Here is a 13,893-nt window from a genome sequence, read left to right as displayed (position 1 = left end):
CTGTTAGGTGGTTTACTTCTATTATGCTGGGAGTATATGATCCACTCTTGACACCCTCCATTTAAATGTTATTAATTGTGCACCATTAACGACAGTGGAGATGTAGTATGTAGGTCTGATTGGTCCAAATGTCATAGCAGCTCCTGTTCAGTCTGTTTGCTCCCTCCATCATGTCATTTCTGTTTGTTTGCCTGTAACCCTTTTGGAGATCCATTTTTAATTTGAGGTACACTAAAAGGCGTAGCTGGGGATCATCTCTATCTGCAGGAGTGCATTAACTTAGCTTGTATGTGTGTATGTGGGTGTGCATGCACACCTTTGTGTGAAGGCACTGTGCTATTTACTTTATGTTACAAACGTTTTATTTTTGCTGGTGAGATTCGGCGCAGCGATATGCGCCTGCTTAGATAAAAGTAAATTGTGTATTATTAGGAGGGGGCACACACTGCATGTAGTGTACTACATGAATTAGTGTGAGTTGTGTGTATCTTCCTGTCCATCCGGGTGTTATGTGGAGGCATATTTGAATTGTTACTATGGAAACCGAGCACTGCTGTTGTACAGAAACACATCTCTCTCTCTCTCTGCTCCCTTGTTTACTGTCACACTTTTTGCATTATTTTTAAAGTTTTTTTTCCCAAATAGTTTCCCTCCCGTGGCCCCTCTCAGCAGATTCATCAGTACCTTTGCAGAATTTCCATCTTTTTAATTCTCAACATACTGTGAACTGAGACCATTTCTTTCCTCTTTGTTTTTTTTCAACCTCCTCCCCACCATTGACTCTTCTTTTATCATCCTGTGCTAATCATGTCCTCTTTTCATCTTTCTTCAGCTGTGTAGCCCTTCCACACCTCCCTTTTTCTTATTGCTGTTCCTTCCTCCACCTCCATCTCTTTTGTGTATGTCTCTATTTATTCTCTCCCTCGCCCCACTCTTCTCTCTCCTCTTCTCTGCTGCCTTCCTCCCACTCGTTTCCTCCTCCTCCTTTCTCTCTCTCTCTCTCTCTCGGCTCCACTGTGGAAAATTCAGCTCGTTTACAATTAGCATGTGCACCTGCAATTAAGTCTAACAAACCTCTGATAATTAGACCTTTTAGACAGACTGCTTTTTATGTGGAGACCCCATTTCCTCCTCTTCTGGTTTTCCACACTGTCCGGCCTCTTCTCTTTGTGCTCGCCCTATTTCACAGATTGATCCTCACTTTCTGTTTTCTACCTCTGTAAGATTTTGGATCTCCTCACAACTTGTCTTTCTGCTCGGGTTTCTTTGGACTTTTGTTTTTGGTGCTGACTGGATCAGCTTCACAACACATGATGGAGCTTGATAAATAAAAAATTAGCGAAGGTGTGAGCGAAGAAGAGGAACGAGCCTTTAACTCTGCCCTTCATCGATCCCTCTCCTAAAGTGCCCCTCTGTGCTTAATTTAAAATATGAGCATGAACATATTCTCATTAAGATTCCTTGTCTTTATCTTTGCAGAAAATATGCCCAAATTTGTACTCCCGATACACTAGTATGTTTCTGCTCACACACACATACGCACACATTAACAAACCACAATTTTCACATCAGGCTATGACTAATTGTGTTTCGTCGAGCCTGTCACCTCCTTCTGCTTATATGTTTCACTCCGCCTCTTTCATTCTATGTCTTTCTCCTCTCCCCTTCCTCCATTATTTCTCCTCTGTACTCTGCTCCACTGCTCTTTGTATAGCTGCTAATAGAGGAGCAGTAAATAATAGCAATAATAATAAATAATAGGCCTGCAGTTGCGTTCAAAGAACGCCGAAGGGATCTCAGAGGGTTAAGGGGAGCAATTGAAAGGAAACAGATTTGGAGGGTAAAAGGGAGAAAAAAATGAAAGCAGTGTGGGAGGGAGAGAGACGGAGAGACAAAGAAGCAGAGAGACTCAGTCTGAGTGTCTAATGGTCACTTAGCCTGGCAGCTAGTCCATGAAGCTGTGAGGCTGTCAATCTGTCAAAATGCACCCAGTGCTGTCCTGACACTCTCAAAACACACATGCATGCACACACACACACACACACACACACACGAACACACACACACGCACACACACACACACACACACACACACACACACACACACACACTATCTCTTTCCCGCTCTTTCTTTGATACGGGCCACAGGGTTCCTCCAAGGAAGTTATAGCACAGTGAAATGGATGTGGCGTTGTCACTCTATGAGTGCTTACAGGCCTCTCTCAGTGTGAGGACCTGATCCAATATTGGAATTTTAAAGTACTCTTTATTAATGTTATCCATAACATCGAGCCAATAGCAATGGTGTAATTACAGAATAAGTTTTCTGTAATACCCAGTGTGGATTCATCAGATGAGAAGAAAAAGGAAAAAGAAACTGAAGAATTAACACATTCATATATACACCAACATATATTTAAAAAATAGCGCAAGCTCTGATTATCAATTTAGCAGGAGATTGATTTAATATATGTAGTTCAACCATTTCATCTAGCTTTTTTCATACAAAGGCCTAGCGCTTGCTTCATATGTTATTTCTTTTCACATGATTTCTTTTTGCAGCCACTCAAATGAATAAACTTAACAGATGCTCATCTCTATTGTAGCAACCTTTTCAGTCGACATTTCCCCCTAAATATCAAATTGATATGCATCATTTCTTTTTGTATTGTTTTCTAGAAAGACCAACGAATATGACTAACAGTGGCAAAACCGCAGTCCCTCCACAATTTAGATGAAATTGCTGAGCATTAAACTGCCGGAGAGGTGTAAAATAACACAGCTACAGTACTTTTGACACATATACCAACATCAGTATTTGTTTTTTATAGAATTTGGACCAACATATGTACTGAGCTGGACATCATACAGTTGAAAAAATAAACTGAAAAAACAAACTAGGTAAATGGTGATACTGCTCCTAAATCGAAATTTCTGTACTGCAATTATTTGTTACTTATCGTCCAACATACAATACAAGTCTTTATGGATACATCTCTGATATTTACCCAGCAAATTAGGTTGCCGCTTTTTACACATAGGCGTTTGTGCACATTAATGTTTTTCACTTTTTGGTCAAATCTGAAGTGTTTTACGTAATTTTCTCTGTCTCTCTTTCCCTTTCCAGGGACGGCTTTTACACTCCTCCACAATGCTTGTCAGCCTCTACCCTTCTCCCTCCCGTCTTCAGGACAAGCGCTTTGTCTTCCCCTCCTCCTCCCCCCATCCTCCTCCTCCTCCAGACCAGCCCTGTCATCATACTTATCCTCAGTCTCGGCTGACCCTGCCCTTCCTGTCCTTGACCTTTTCTCTGCTCCTCGTCTCCATACTCCTCTTGCCCGTCTGCGAGTCTCGCAGGGGTGGAGGTCCAGGGACAGGGCCTGGAGGTGCCCCAGGGGGACAAGGTGGCCAGAGGGGAGGCGGCACCCAGAGGGGTGCGGTCATCCCTCCTCAATACTCTCCTGGTTTACCGCCTCTTCCCCCAATCAGTCCCAAACTGATCAACACACTCAGTATTGCTGTCATCCTGGTGGGCAACTCTAGTGAAGTAGCCCTGGGGGTTGGACTTGAGAAAGAGGACTTCCTCCACATCCCTTACCCTCCAAAAGTCGAGGTGGTCACTATGAACGAGACCGACCCCAAGAGTATCATCAATCGAATCTGCGCACAAATGACAAGGAATTCTCTGCAAGGCGTAGTGTTCGGTGACGATACAGACCAGGAGGCCATCGCTCAGATACTGGACTTCATCTCTGCCCAGACACACATCCCCATCCTGGGCATCAGGGGAGGTTCCTCCATGGTTATGGCTGCCAAGGTAGGAAAAGTGGTTGTTTGCTCTTTTATGGGGGGGATAACACCTTGCCACAATTATGAACTGTACATCAATAATTTCATATATTGATGGTAATAAGTGAAGCGAATTGACATGTTTTTTTGTTGCTTCTTCAGGCAGCAATATTTACAATAATGTTCTTGGAAATCTTATTAAAATACTTAGCATTGAGGATCTCTGGATTAAATTTAACAGCCACCTTTAAAAAACCTGCAAAATCATGTTAACTGCAACAGCTTTAATCAAGATTCACTAACAGAAAACAAATAACATACTCTTTTATTTCTAAGATTATCTACTTGGGGTTTTTTGGTGACAAAATCCAGTATAGTCATCATAATAGCTTAATTTAGGATATTTAGTATGAGCTTTTTGGTTCATTTAAGGTCATAAGGAAATGGGGAGAAAATTGTCTCTCACACTTTTTTAAGATGAGCCTCTCCCTCAGTGCTGCTTCTCATTCTAACCCAGCCTCTCTGCTGATTGATATTGCTGTTAAGTGACCTGCTCTGTGAGCCTGACGTCATATTGAAGCTCCTGGCAGCGAGTCGACTCAACTCTAAAAGGACTCACAGTGTGAAACAAAAGAGTACATAACAAGTCAAAAGAACATCTCTGTGGGATCAGGATACAGTTGTTGGCACAGACCAGGCTGCATGAGGAGAATCTATGATCCAGAAATGGAACAATGGCTTTGAAATCTTTAAATAATGTTTTGTTAATAGGCTTAGTGGTGTTTAAGTCCCTCACAGAAGAATGACAGAATCCATACGACACTGAGGTTGGGTTTTTGTTAGCTTTTTGATGCAGCTTGGAGAGAATAGGACGTACAGCAGAGGTTCTTTGCAGTTGCCTCTTTGGTTTGATTAATGGCATCGGTAATGTACTATATGTTTGGTTTACAAGGGATATTTAGTTTAGTTTAATTGATATAGGTTGAGTAGATTCAAGATGTTTCCTACAACTGTGTGAAAATCCATTCATGACCTTGAAAATAGTAGTTCAGCAGATTGTGAAAGAAACTAGAAATGGACTGTGGACTACTGGCTTCCAACAAAAATATCCTATATGATTTTTCACAAAGTACAAACTCCGTGGTTTAAGGAGTAAGGTACAATCGAAACACTGCTGGACTATCTGCTTGCAGTCTATTGGTCATTGTTTAGCCACCATTGTACATGTTACAGAGGACTTTGTGTTGTCATGACAATATGGTAAAACTTCATTCTTCCCCTGCAGTTTACTCCTGTAGAGTCACCGGATCTCATTACATTTTGGGGGACCTTGCTGCATAAATCTGCATGATAATTAGACAAAATGATTTCTCGCAATTACTGATACACATTAATGGCGTGCATGTCTAAATGTGAAGACACGTATCTAGACAATCATATTTATTAGTGTCATTATAAGCTTACTAAATGCCCCAGTTAAAACTAGTTATGTTTGATAAATTGCAGCAATTATGGTGGATAATAAGCGACTTTTGGAGCCTTAAAGCAAACTGGTATAATCTGTAAATTAGATCCACCAGTTGCTTCACAGAACATTTAAATCAAGGCTATATCTCAACTTGAATGAAGTAAGATTAAAAAAGAAAAAACCTCCAGTTTTAAGGAGAATTGCGTTAATGTCTCCACAGCAAGGTGACTCCTCAGGTGGTCTTCAGGCTGTGTGTCAGGTTCAGAAGCACTCATAAAACCTTCGGGGCCTCTTCTTCGTCAGTTCGACAAATATCCAATAGTGGACAAAGAACCTGATCGAGGTAGAGATGATGGGAAAGGAGATGAAAAGAACAACGGAGTGATATAATGTAGAGATAAAGGAGGAGATAACAAGAGAGTACAGTAAGGAAGTGAGAGAGGGAGAGGGGGTGAAGGTTATGAAATAACACGTCTTGTGTGGGTGTGAAGGAGGATGAGGATTTTGCTCAACATACAATTACCGCATTTTGCAGCTGACAGAGAAACAGAGGGCACAAACTGAGAGCGACAAGAGGGAAAGTGTAGATAAGAGTGTACCAACATGTAAAGGCACTGCCGAGGGAATACAGTGCATGAGAGAAAAGATGGGAGAGAGGGGGAGGCTACCTGTGTTAGACATCTTTTGATGTTCTACACAGTTTTTTAGGAAATCTCTGTCATCCCCCTCGCCGTGTCAGTGAATACCGTTCACTTGGCTCGTTCTCCTTAACCCTTTATTCTTCCTAATCACAGCTCACGCACACACAAACACACACACAGAATGAGGAGTTGAATGCGGTGGACACGGTTGGTATGGCAACCACTTGCTTATATCTTTCTCTCTACATACAGTATCCATGCAGTTAGAGTGGGAGAGAGAAAATAAATGATTATTTCGGAGTCTGACGAAAGCAGAGTGATAGACGAGAACGGGGATTATGTCACGGGGGGTGTGTGTGTAAGGTTTTGAATAGATGAATGAGTAGATTAAAGCATAAATACAGAGGTGGAAACACAGGGAAAGAGAAATAGGGAAGATGGATTGCATTTCAGTGTGAAGAGTGTTACTATAGGGCTGGGCAATTTTTTTATGTAAAATTTTTCAATTATGATTTTGGCTTCCAATGATTATGAAAGCAAGATAATCTAGATAAAATGGTTATTGTGTCACATTCTGTTTCGCAATCATACGTTTATTTAGGGAAAAATGTCAAAAAAAATCTATGGTTCCATTTCTTCAAATATTTGCTGTTTTCTTTTGTAAATGGAATATCTTTGGAATTTGGACATAACAAGCTATTGTAAGACTCAATCTTGGAGTTTAGGAAATTCAAATTTTCACTATTTTTTGACATTTTATATACCAAACGATTGATTGACTAATCATGAAAATAATTGGAAAAATGCTCCTTAATGAAAATTATCATTAGTTGCACCTACACAAGGAGAAGGAAAACATAGTGACAAAATATATTAATATAAAGGAGATTCTGAAAAAGAGTTACTTCAAATATTCAATTGTCCATGTCAAGTTATCAAATTACAAGTTATCCCATTTATCTCATTGTTTAATTTCACACATGGGCCCATCCTAAATCTTTGGCAAGGAAAGAGTCTGTGTTTAACTACTATCCCTTTAAAAGTACTGTGGAGGTAGAAACTGGATTCAGACATCAATACCAAAATAAAAACAATGAAGAATCTTATATTCTGTATTCTGTACGTTTCCACAGCCAAAGCGGGAAACATATTTCAGCCAATTGTGTGGTTCCACTGACGTAAGGGTCTGTTTTATTTCTACTGCGCATGCGTGGTAGTAGTGAGGCTTGCGTAATAGAAGTATAACCAGTCGGGAAAAATGCTTTTTAAACCTTATTTTGGGGCAAGGTCGTCAAACTTTTTCAGCAATTTTTATTAGATTTTACTGGTGATTCTAGACCAATAAAAGTGCAGTCCTGGCTCTCTCCCCATTCATTCAGATAGAAGCCTGGTCTTGTTAGCCCAAAATAGCTGCCCGAAGGCATTGCCAAGATGGCTGTCAAGTGGCATGACATGCCTATGTTGCTCATGTGAGGCTTAACATTTGATATTGGTCCAGCAAAGAATTTGAACTTTAGCAGAAGCAATTGTGGTTGTTGCTGTGGATAAGACAGTTAGAAAATGCCATTAACACAAAGAGCTTATCATCAGTTTCATCAGTCATCAATTTGTGGCAGAACTGAAACTGTAAAATTGTATACGATTGGTACTTCCTGTACTGCATGTGCAATGAGCAAGATAGCTCACTTCCATCATCAGCTCTGGAACGATATGGCTCCTTCCTCCCCCAACTTGCTGTAGCTTCTGACATAATGCATCTGTGATTGCAGCACAAGTTAAAATACTGATAAAAAAATCCCAATTTAACAATAGCAAAAATAGCTATAGCTACAAAGCTATATATGGTAAACAAGGTTCTTATTCCTATCTGCAACTTCCAGTCTGATCGTCGGCTTACATGATTGGCCACCCCAATTGTGTTTCAAGTCGACAAGCCGACAAGCCGACATGCTTATCAGTCACTTTTCGTTAACCGACTAATCACAGCCTGGATGGGGCAGGACATTAAAAAAAGTTTTGACTTGCTACAGCAAATCATTAAATGTCAAACAAAATGATTATTGACAAGTTAGTACTTAGCTTTAACAAATCAGAGACAAATGAAGAGCCTTTTGCTTGCACGAAGATTTAATGAATAAAAACATCCCACAGAAATGAACTAAAACTATTAGGCTATATGAAATTCTAATGAATGTAGTATTTAATATGTTATTGTTATACTAACAGCAAACTATTAACTAAACATTACTCACTCATGTACAGTTCCTCCTCTAGGTTGTGGATAGAAACTCTGCATCAGACAGATGTACATTGAGCCGGTGCCAGGATGCCAGTGTGCCCTTATTTGCTGCTTGTAGCCGCCTCCTCTGTAGAGCAACTTGCTCCCCTTGTTCTGTTTTACATCTGTTTTACTTGTTATTGTTATAAATATTGTTTATTGTTTAACTTTATTCAAGTTGAGAAATACACATTTCAAAATGTCAGTATTTCGTGCATTCCTTTGATAATTAAGCAAGTAGACTCATAGTAGCCTACCATGTGTTTCATTATAATCGCATCGCAATCACAATATTGTCCACAATAATCGCAATATGAATTTTTCTTAAAATCGTGCAGCCCTAATTTTGTGTCTTGTGAGCTAAAGATAATCTTCCATCTTGCTGGTCAATATTTATCTATCTATTCTAAGGAATAAAGGGGACTGAAGAGCGTAGAAATGAGTGAGAGAAATTCCAATGGAGCTGAGTGGGTGAGGTGGAAAATGAAGCCCATAGAGTCATGGCAGGGCGTTGTATGAACTTAACCGTGTGTGCACATGCTTGTCTGCGAAATAGCGAGTGAGTGATTTTCCAGCATCAATAACTCAATTCCCTAAAGGTTGCGAAGCCCATTCCTTGTGAGTCCACAATTATGTCTAATCAATTCTGCTCTGAATCCTCCTGAAGTCCTTTACTTCATTTCCATTTAGAACAACATTGAACGCACTTGTCCTTTTTATGGCATACGATCTTTAAACCACATTAGTCCACATGCTTCGCAGTCTCAGTGGAGATGGTGTGGCCAAGTAAACTGGCCTGATACCTTGCAGCACTCCTGGCTTTATTTTCCTTTCCAGTACCCCATTATAATGAATCAGTGGCAGATGCAGGTAGGCCCATTATGCACCAAACAATTTGCACGCTTCCATTTAGCCATTAATTCACTCCGTGCCATGTGTTGGTATTGGCATAATAGGACGACAGAGTTGGCCCCGACCCACCCTCAACTCCGTCTCTGGAGACTAATGAGGTCTTCCAGACCTATTGTTGAGACTTAAGCTGTGTGTGTTTGTTCTTTTGTTCACGTGTGTGTCTGTGCATGTGTGTGGAAACGTAGCATGCTGGTATTCAATGATAATGGCCTCTTTGCCTTTGTTTGGGGAGATTACAGTTGTTGTTTTCACTGCAAACAAGGTGCCCAGAGGCACAGAGCATCCTGATACCATTCCTCATGTGCGGTCATGTCATCTTTAAGTTGATTCCCACCCCCCAAAGGATTTTGTTGTTCCATTCAACACTGTTCTGCATGTTTTTTAAACCGTGCAGGAGGCTTAATGTTCTTGCTTGTTTTATAGAAATCTCTCTTGGGGTGAAAAACTGTCTGTTAGGTGGTCAGTAGTAAAACTCATGGATGAATGAGCCACTGTGCCGTGGCTCTCTTGAGGTGTGATTTCTCCAATTGAAAGAAAAGCATAATACTGTGAAGAAGAACAAACTGCCATTTTACTGCTTTAGAAAATAATCCTTTTTCTATACAGACACAGCACTGTCTGTCAGTGAAAACTGATTCACCACTCTTTGATTGATTACTACAATTATACTCTCTCTATATCTGTAAATAGGCATCCTTTGCACACGTCTTGTAAGACAGACATTGCCAGGGAAGTAAATTAGTTCACGGACCTGTTTGCCCCCTTAGACTTCCATTATTTGTATTTAGCCAGATCAACTGGTAGCTGTACATTGATACGTAGGTTTTTGTTAATCTGTTGCAACTGACGTGATTGTTTCAGCCAAGAGTGCACTCTGTTTTCTCATCCTATTGTTTTCATTCCCAATTTGTGCACCATGTATCCCATTATTGGTGCTGGTTGTACATGAGGGGATAACAGGCTGCCTCTGCAATGCTCCCTTTTGCAATTAGGACCAATCCCAAAAGACAAGAGAACAAACTACAATAATAAACTGTGAGTATTGCACCTCATGCAGCTATTATCTGATGTTATTCTTCAGTATTCTTGCTCCTGTCACTCTCATTCTTAAGTCCTATTTAGACAGGATTGGTTTTCAAGGAAATGTGTGGAACGTAATCATTAATGCAGTATATCTGTAATGTGAAAAGCCAATTTGCGCAGGGGATCTCTGATGAGTCTCAGAAATTACACAGACCCCGAGAGTCTGCACCATTTGTGCACTGTCACTGCAACAAAAATGCTCCATATGTCAAATGTAACTTCCACAACTGATGCTGATACACTTGAACAGCAGCAACACGGTTGTTTACAGGAGAAAAGAAAAGTCAGTTTGAGATGGTGGTCATCCCTTATAATCTAAATAACACAGTAGCTGTTATCAGTCTCACAGATTTTCTTTATGACAAGACTAGTTTTTAGATAATTTTATTGGACATGTTAGAATAACTTTGTAGGAACAGTGAATAAAATACTGACCAGATTTAAACCAAAACAACAGATATGCGCCAGTAATGATTACTTTGTCCATCCTCTCACTGTAAAACTAATCCCATCCTATTAGAGCTTTTATCACACTTTCTTTCTCTCTCATGTACTCTGTCTTTGAGATATGACTGTCTGTATTTGATTGATGTTCCTATTTTCCTGGCTTTGCCGTACATTTAACCCTTTAAAAGCCCCACAGATGCAGCCTGGGATAAGGAGAGTCTGTCCTAAAATACAATTCCTTCAACTATGTTGCCATTCCTGAGGTGTTTGACAGCTAAAGCACTATATGGAGACATGATAGAAGAGAACATCTGTCTCTCAAAGCTAAAATCAAAAGAGTTCACTATAATCTGTGATGTCATGAAATGACAGCTGCTCCTCTGTCAGTGATTGGATGTTTGTGAAAGCTGTTTGTTTGGGATGTGTTTAGAGATTCAGTTAAAAAAGCCGACTGTAGAAGCTCAGTTTCTCTTGTGTCTCCTAGAAATCCCATTTATTTCATTACTAATTTGCAACAGAAAATAGGTTTTGAGAGAAACGTCCTGTAATGCCACCTGTTATATTGTTAATCAAATGAGGCTAAAGTTTGATAAACACACCTGCCAAGGAACAAAACGTTCACTGACAACCTTTATCATTTGTTTTCCCCACAATATCCGCTCTTGCAATACAATATTTGCTCGAAAGCATGATTCATGTTTTTATGGTTATGCTCACAGCACGTGGTTGCGGTAAGGCAAATATGGTCTGAATAGTGTCTACAACCATGCTACCGGCTCTGTTAAGCTTAAAATAAGGCACTGGGGTCCTTTACGATAAATGCTGACATTAGCATGCTAACATGCTCCAAAAGACAATGTTAACATGCTGATATTAAACAGGTATAATGTTTACAATGTTCAACATCTCAGTTCAGCATATTAGCATGCTAACATTTGCTAATTGGCACTAAACTGAGGCTGATGGGAATGTCAGTAATTGTGCAGATTGACTCATGTTTGGTTCAATATTTAAAGCAAAACCACAATCTTTTCCTATCCTAAACCAACAACCTTTTGTTGCCTACCAAACTATAGTGTCACGATGCTCCCTGACTGCCTCTGTAAAAACAGAGCACAGCCCTTCCATCACTGGAAAAATGTGCCAGTGAACATAATCCATGCAACAATTAATTATACTTCTTAAAAACATATTTGGGAAAATGAATGAGTACTATATAATTCATTGTAAGGAGAAAGGGTTGTATAATTTAATTTAATTTTTAATAATTTTCTCACTTCTTCCCATCATGCATTGAAACCTCAGTTACACAGTCATGCACAACAAGAAGTGATTTTACCTGTGCTGTGCTCATTATTGCCCATACAGTTCTTCTCTCTTACAGTATGTTTACAGCAGCAGCATAAACAGAGAGCACTGTAGGAGTTAAGTTGCACGTTTGTAGAGCTAAATATTTCATGTCACTGCTGTATGCTGAGAGAGCAGGCCAGTAAGATTGTTTTCAGACTGCTCCCAGGATGAGGCAGATTTTCCCATCATACTGTCCTACACTCCCTCACACACGTATACAAACAGACACTGGAATCAGTAATCAAGGTTGAGGTCAAAGAAGGCGTGAAGCTAATATCCTCCTCCTTTTTCATCTTTTTCCCATCTCTGTCCTGTTTCTCCTCACTTTTGGCTGCTTTGTTTCATTGTTCTCTAAAAAGACACCCCAAACTGTTTATGAATGTGGTCCCAACCTCACTGTCCCATGAATTCAGTCTCCACTCACACAATGAGCTTTCTTCCTGATAAATTTCTAAATTTTAATTGTGCCCTTCAAATGGGCTGCAAATTCTTCTCCTCTCCCTTTCTCCTCTCTCTTTTCTCTTTCTCTCCCTCGTCTTTCACTCCTTATAATGAGTTTGTTTTATCAGGGCTGTGCGTGGACAGGATGAGTAATTTTGGAGATCACAGGAGAATTCTCTGCATTGCACTCGGTTACAACAGGTTGTCAGAAGGCTTTGGGAGCCTCACTTGCCTTCTCCCTGCCAGCAGTAACTATCTGGCCTTTTAGCATTCAGCATATGAGGCTTAATTACCCAGCTAATCTTATTATGTAAGGTAAAGATGCAATATTTTTCAAATGGATGAGAGGTAACCTTTTGCGTAGTGAGCAACTTTTTTTCAGATTCCTCACCGGTTTATACATTTTCTGTCACTGTCCTTGAAAGAAAAACAACAGCATTAGCTTTCTGATCAAACTTAGGTTTACCTTAATCACAAGAAATTTTACATTACACAACATTACACATAGTCATTTAACACACTGTAAAAATATCGATAATTGCAGCTTTAAATATAGTATAGAGCATTTGTTGTGACCGCTGACTGACAAAGAATTTGTTCCCATGGCCTTTGAAAAACAAGCATTGATCAGACTTTGTGATGGACTGTTGTGTTCTGTGTTATTCTGTGTATGTGCCAAACACAGCAGCTGTCTGTGTTGGTTTAAAATCAGACCATCAAGTGGTTGCCTGTGGGACTGACTATATTAATGCTGACAGATGTTTCAGTTATGGCATCATAAAGCATTTACCTGGTGAAGCCTAGGTGCTCAATATTAAAACTGTACAGTAAAGAAAGTTTGCAGTACACTAATGATTATAAATTATACATAGTACACAATACACACCAGTAACAGTAGGATTCATGCACAATTAATCTCTCACAACTTCCAAAGCCCCATCATCAAGGTAGCGCTTGATGGCCTTAAAAAGTTAAAGATGACCCTCCCACAAACTCTTGCAATGTTAATTTTTTTCTGAAGCTGTACATATCAGAGAGACCTCTGGTGCTATCGCTCATGACTTTGAGCTTTATCGTGTGTTTTTTTTTATGTTTGGGGAATACAGAGAGAAAAAAACAGTTAGTGAGAGATAAAAGATACAAAGATAAGAGCCTGTGCAGAAAAAAAAACTTGTCATATAATGTGGTGGTTTTCATGGTTTTGCATCAGGCAGTGAAAGGGCTCTTAAATATATGGAGAGAGATGGCTGACTTGTGGGTATTTAATCCCAAACAGGCAGAAAGGTTCAGTTTGTCATAATAATACATTAAGAAGACCACATACTTTATTATGGGGAATTTCAATGTTTTTTCACTCTGTTGTTAATGTTAGTATTATACACACAGGTCTGAAATACACACGCAGAGATGTCAGAGCGAGGGGGGCTGCCACTTAAGGAGCAGCCCAGGAGGTGAACTGGCACCTCTTCATCAACCAGTCCATA

At 39.9% G+C, this 13,893-nt stretch overlaps 1 protein-coding gene across 5 annotated transcripts in view; it reads left to right on the top strand.

Moving 5' to 3' along the window:
- grin2bb (glutamate receptor, ionotropic, N-methyl D-aspartate 2B, genome duplicate b) overlaps positions 1–13,893 on the top strand; it is a 103,178-nt gene that overhangs the window by 16,472 nt on the left and 72,813 nt on the right. For all 5 annotated transcript variants that reach the window (XM_038713614.1, XM_038713613.1, XM_038713616.1 and 2 more), the window contains exon 4: positions 3,128–3,817. In XM_038713614.1, coding sequence (XP_038569542.1) covers positions 3,128–3,817 — 690 coding nt within the window. The remainder of the gene's footprint in view (positions 1–3,127; positions 3,818–13,893) is intronic.

This window comes from Micropterus salmoides, unplaced genomic scaffold, assembly GCF_014851395.1.
Source record: "Micropterus salmoides isolate LMB-PRFRI ecotype aquatic unplaced genomic scaffold, ASM1485139v1 Ms_hic_scaffold_12, whole genome shotgun sequence".
Lineage (NCBI taxonomy): Eukaryota > Metazoa > Chordata > Actinopteri > Centrarchiformes > Centrarchidae > Micropterus > Micropterus salmoides.
The sequence above is the reverse complement of the archived record's forward strand: the minus strand, read 5'-3'. Positions and strand labels throughout refer to the sequence as shown.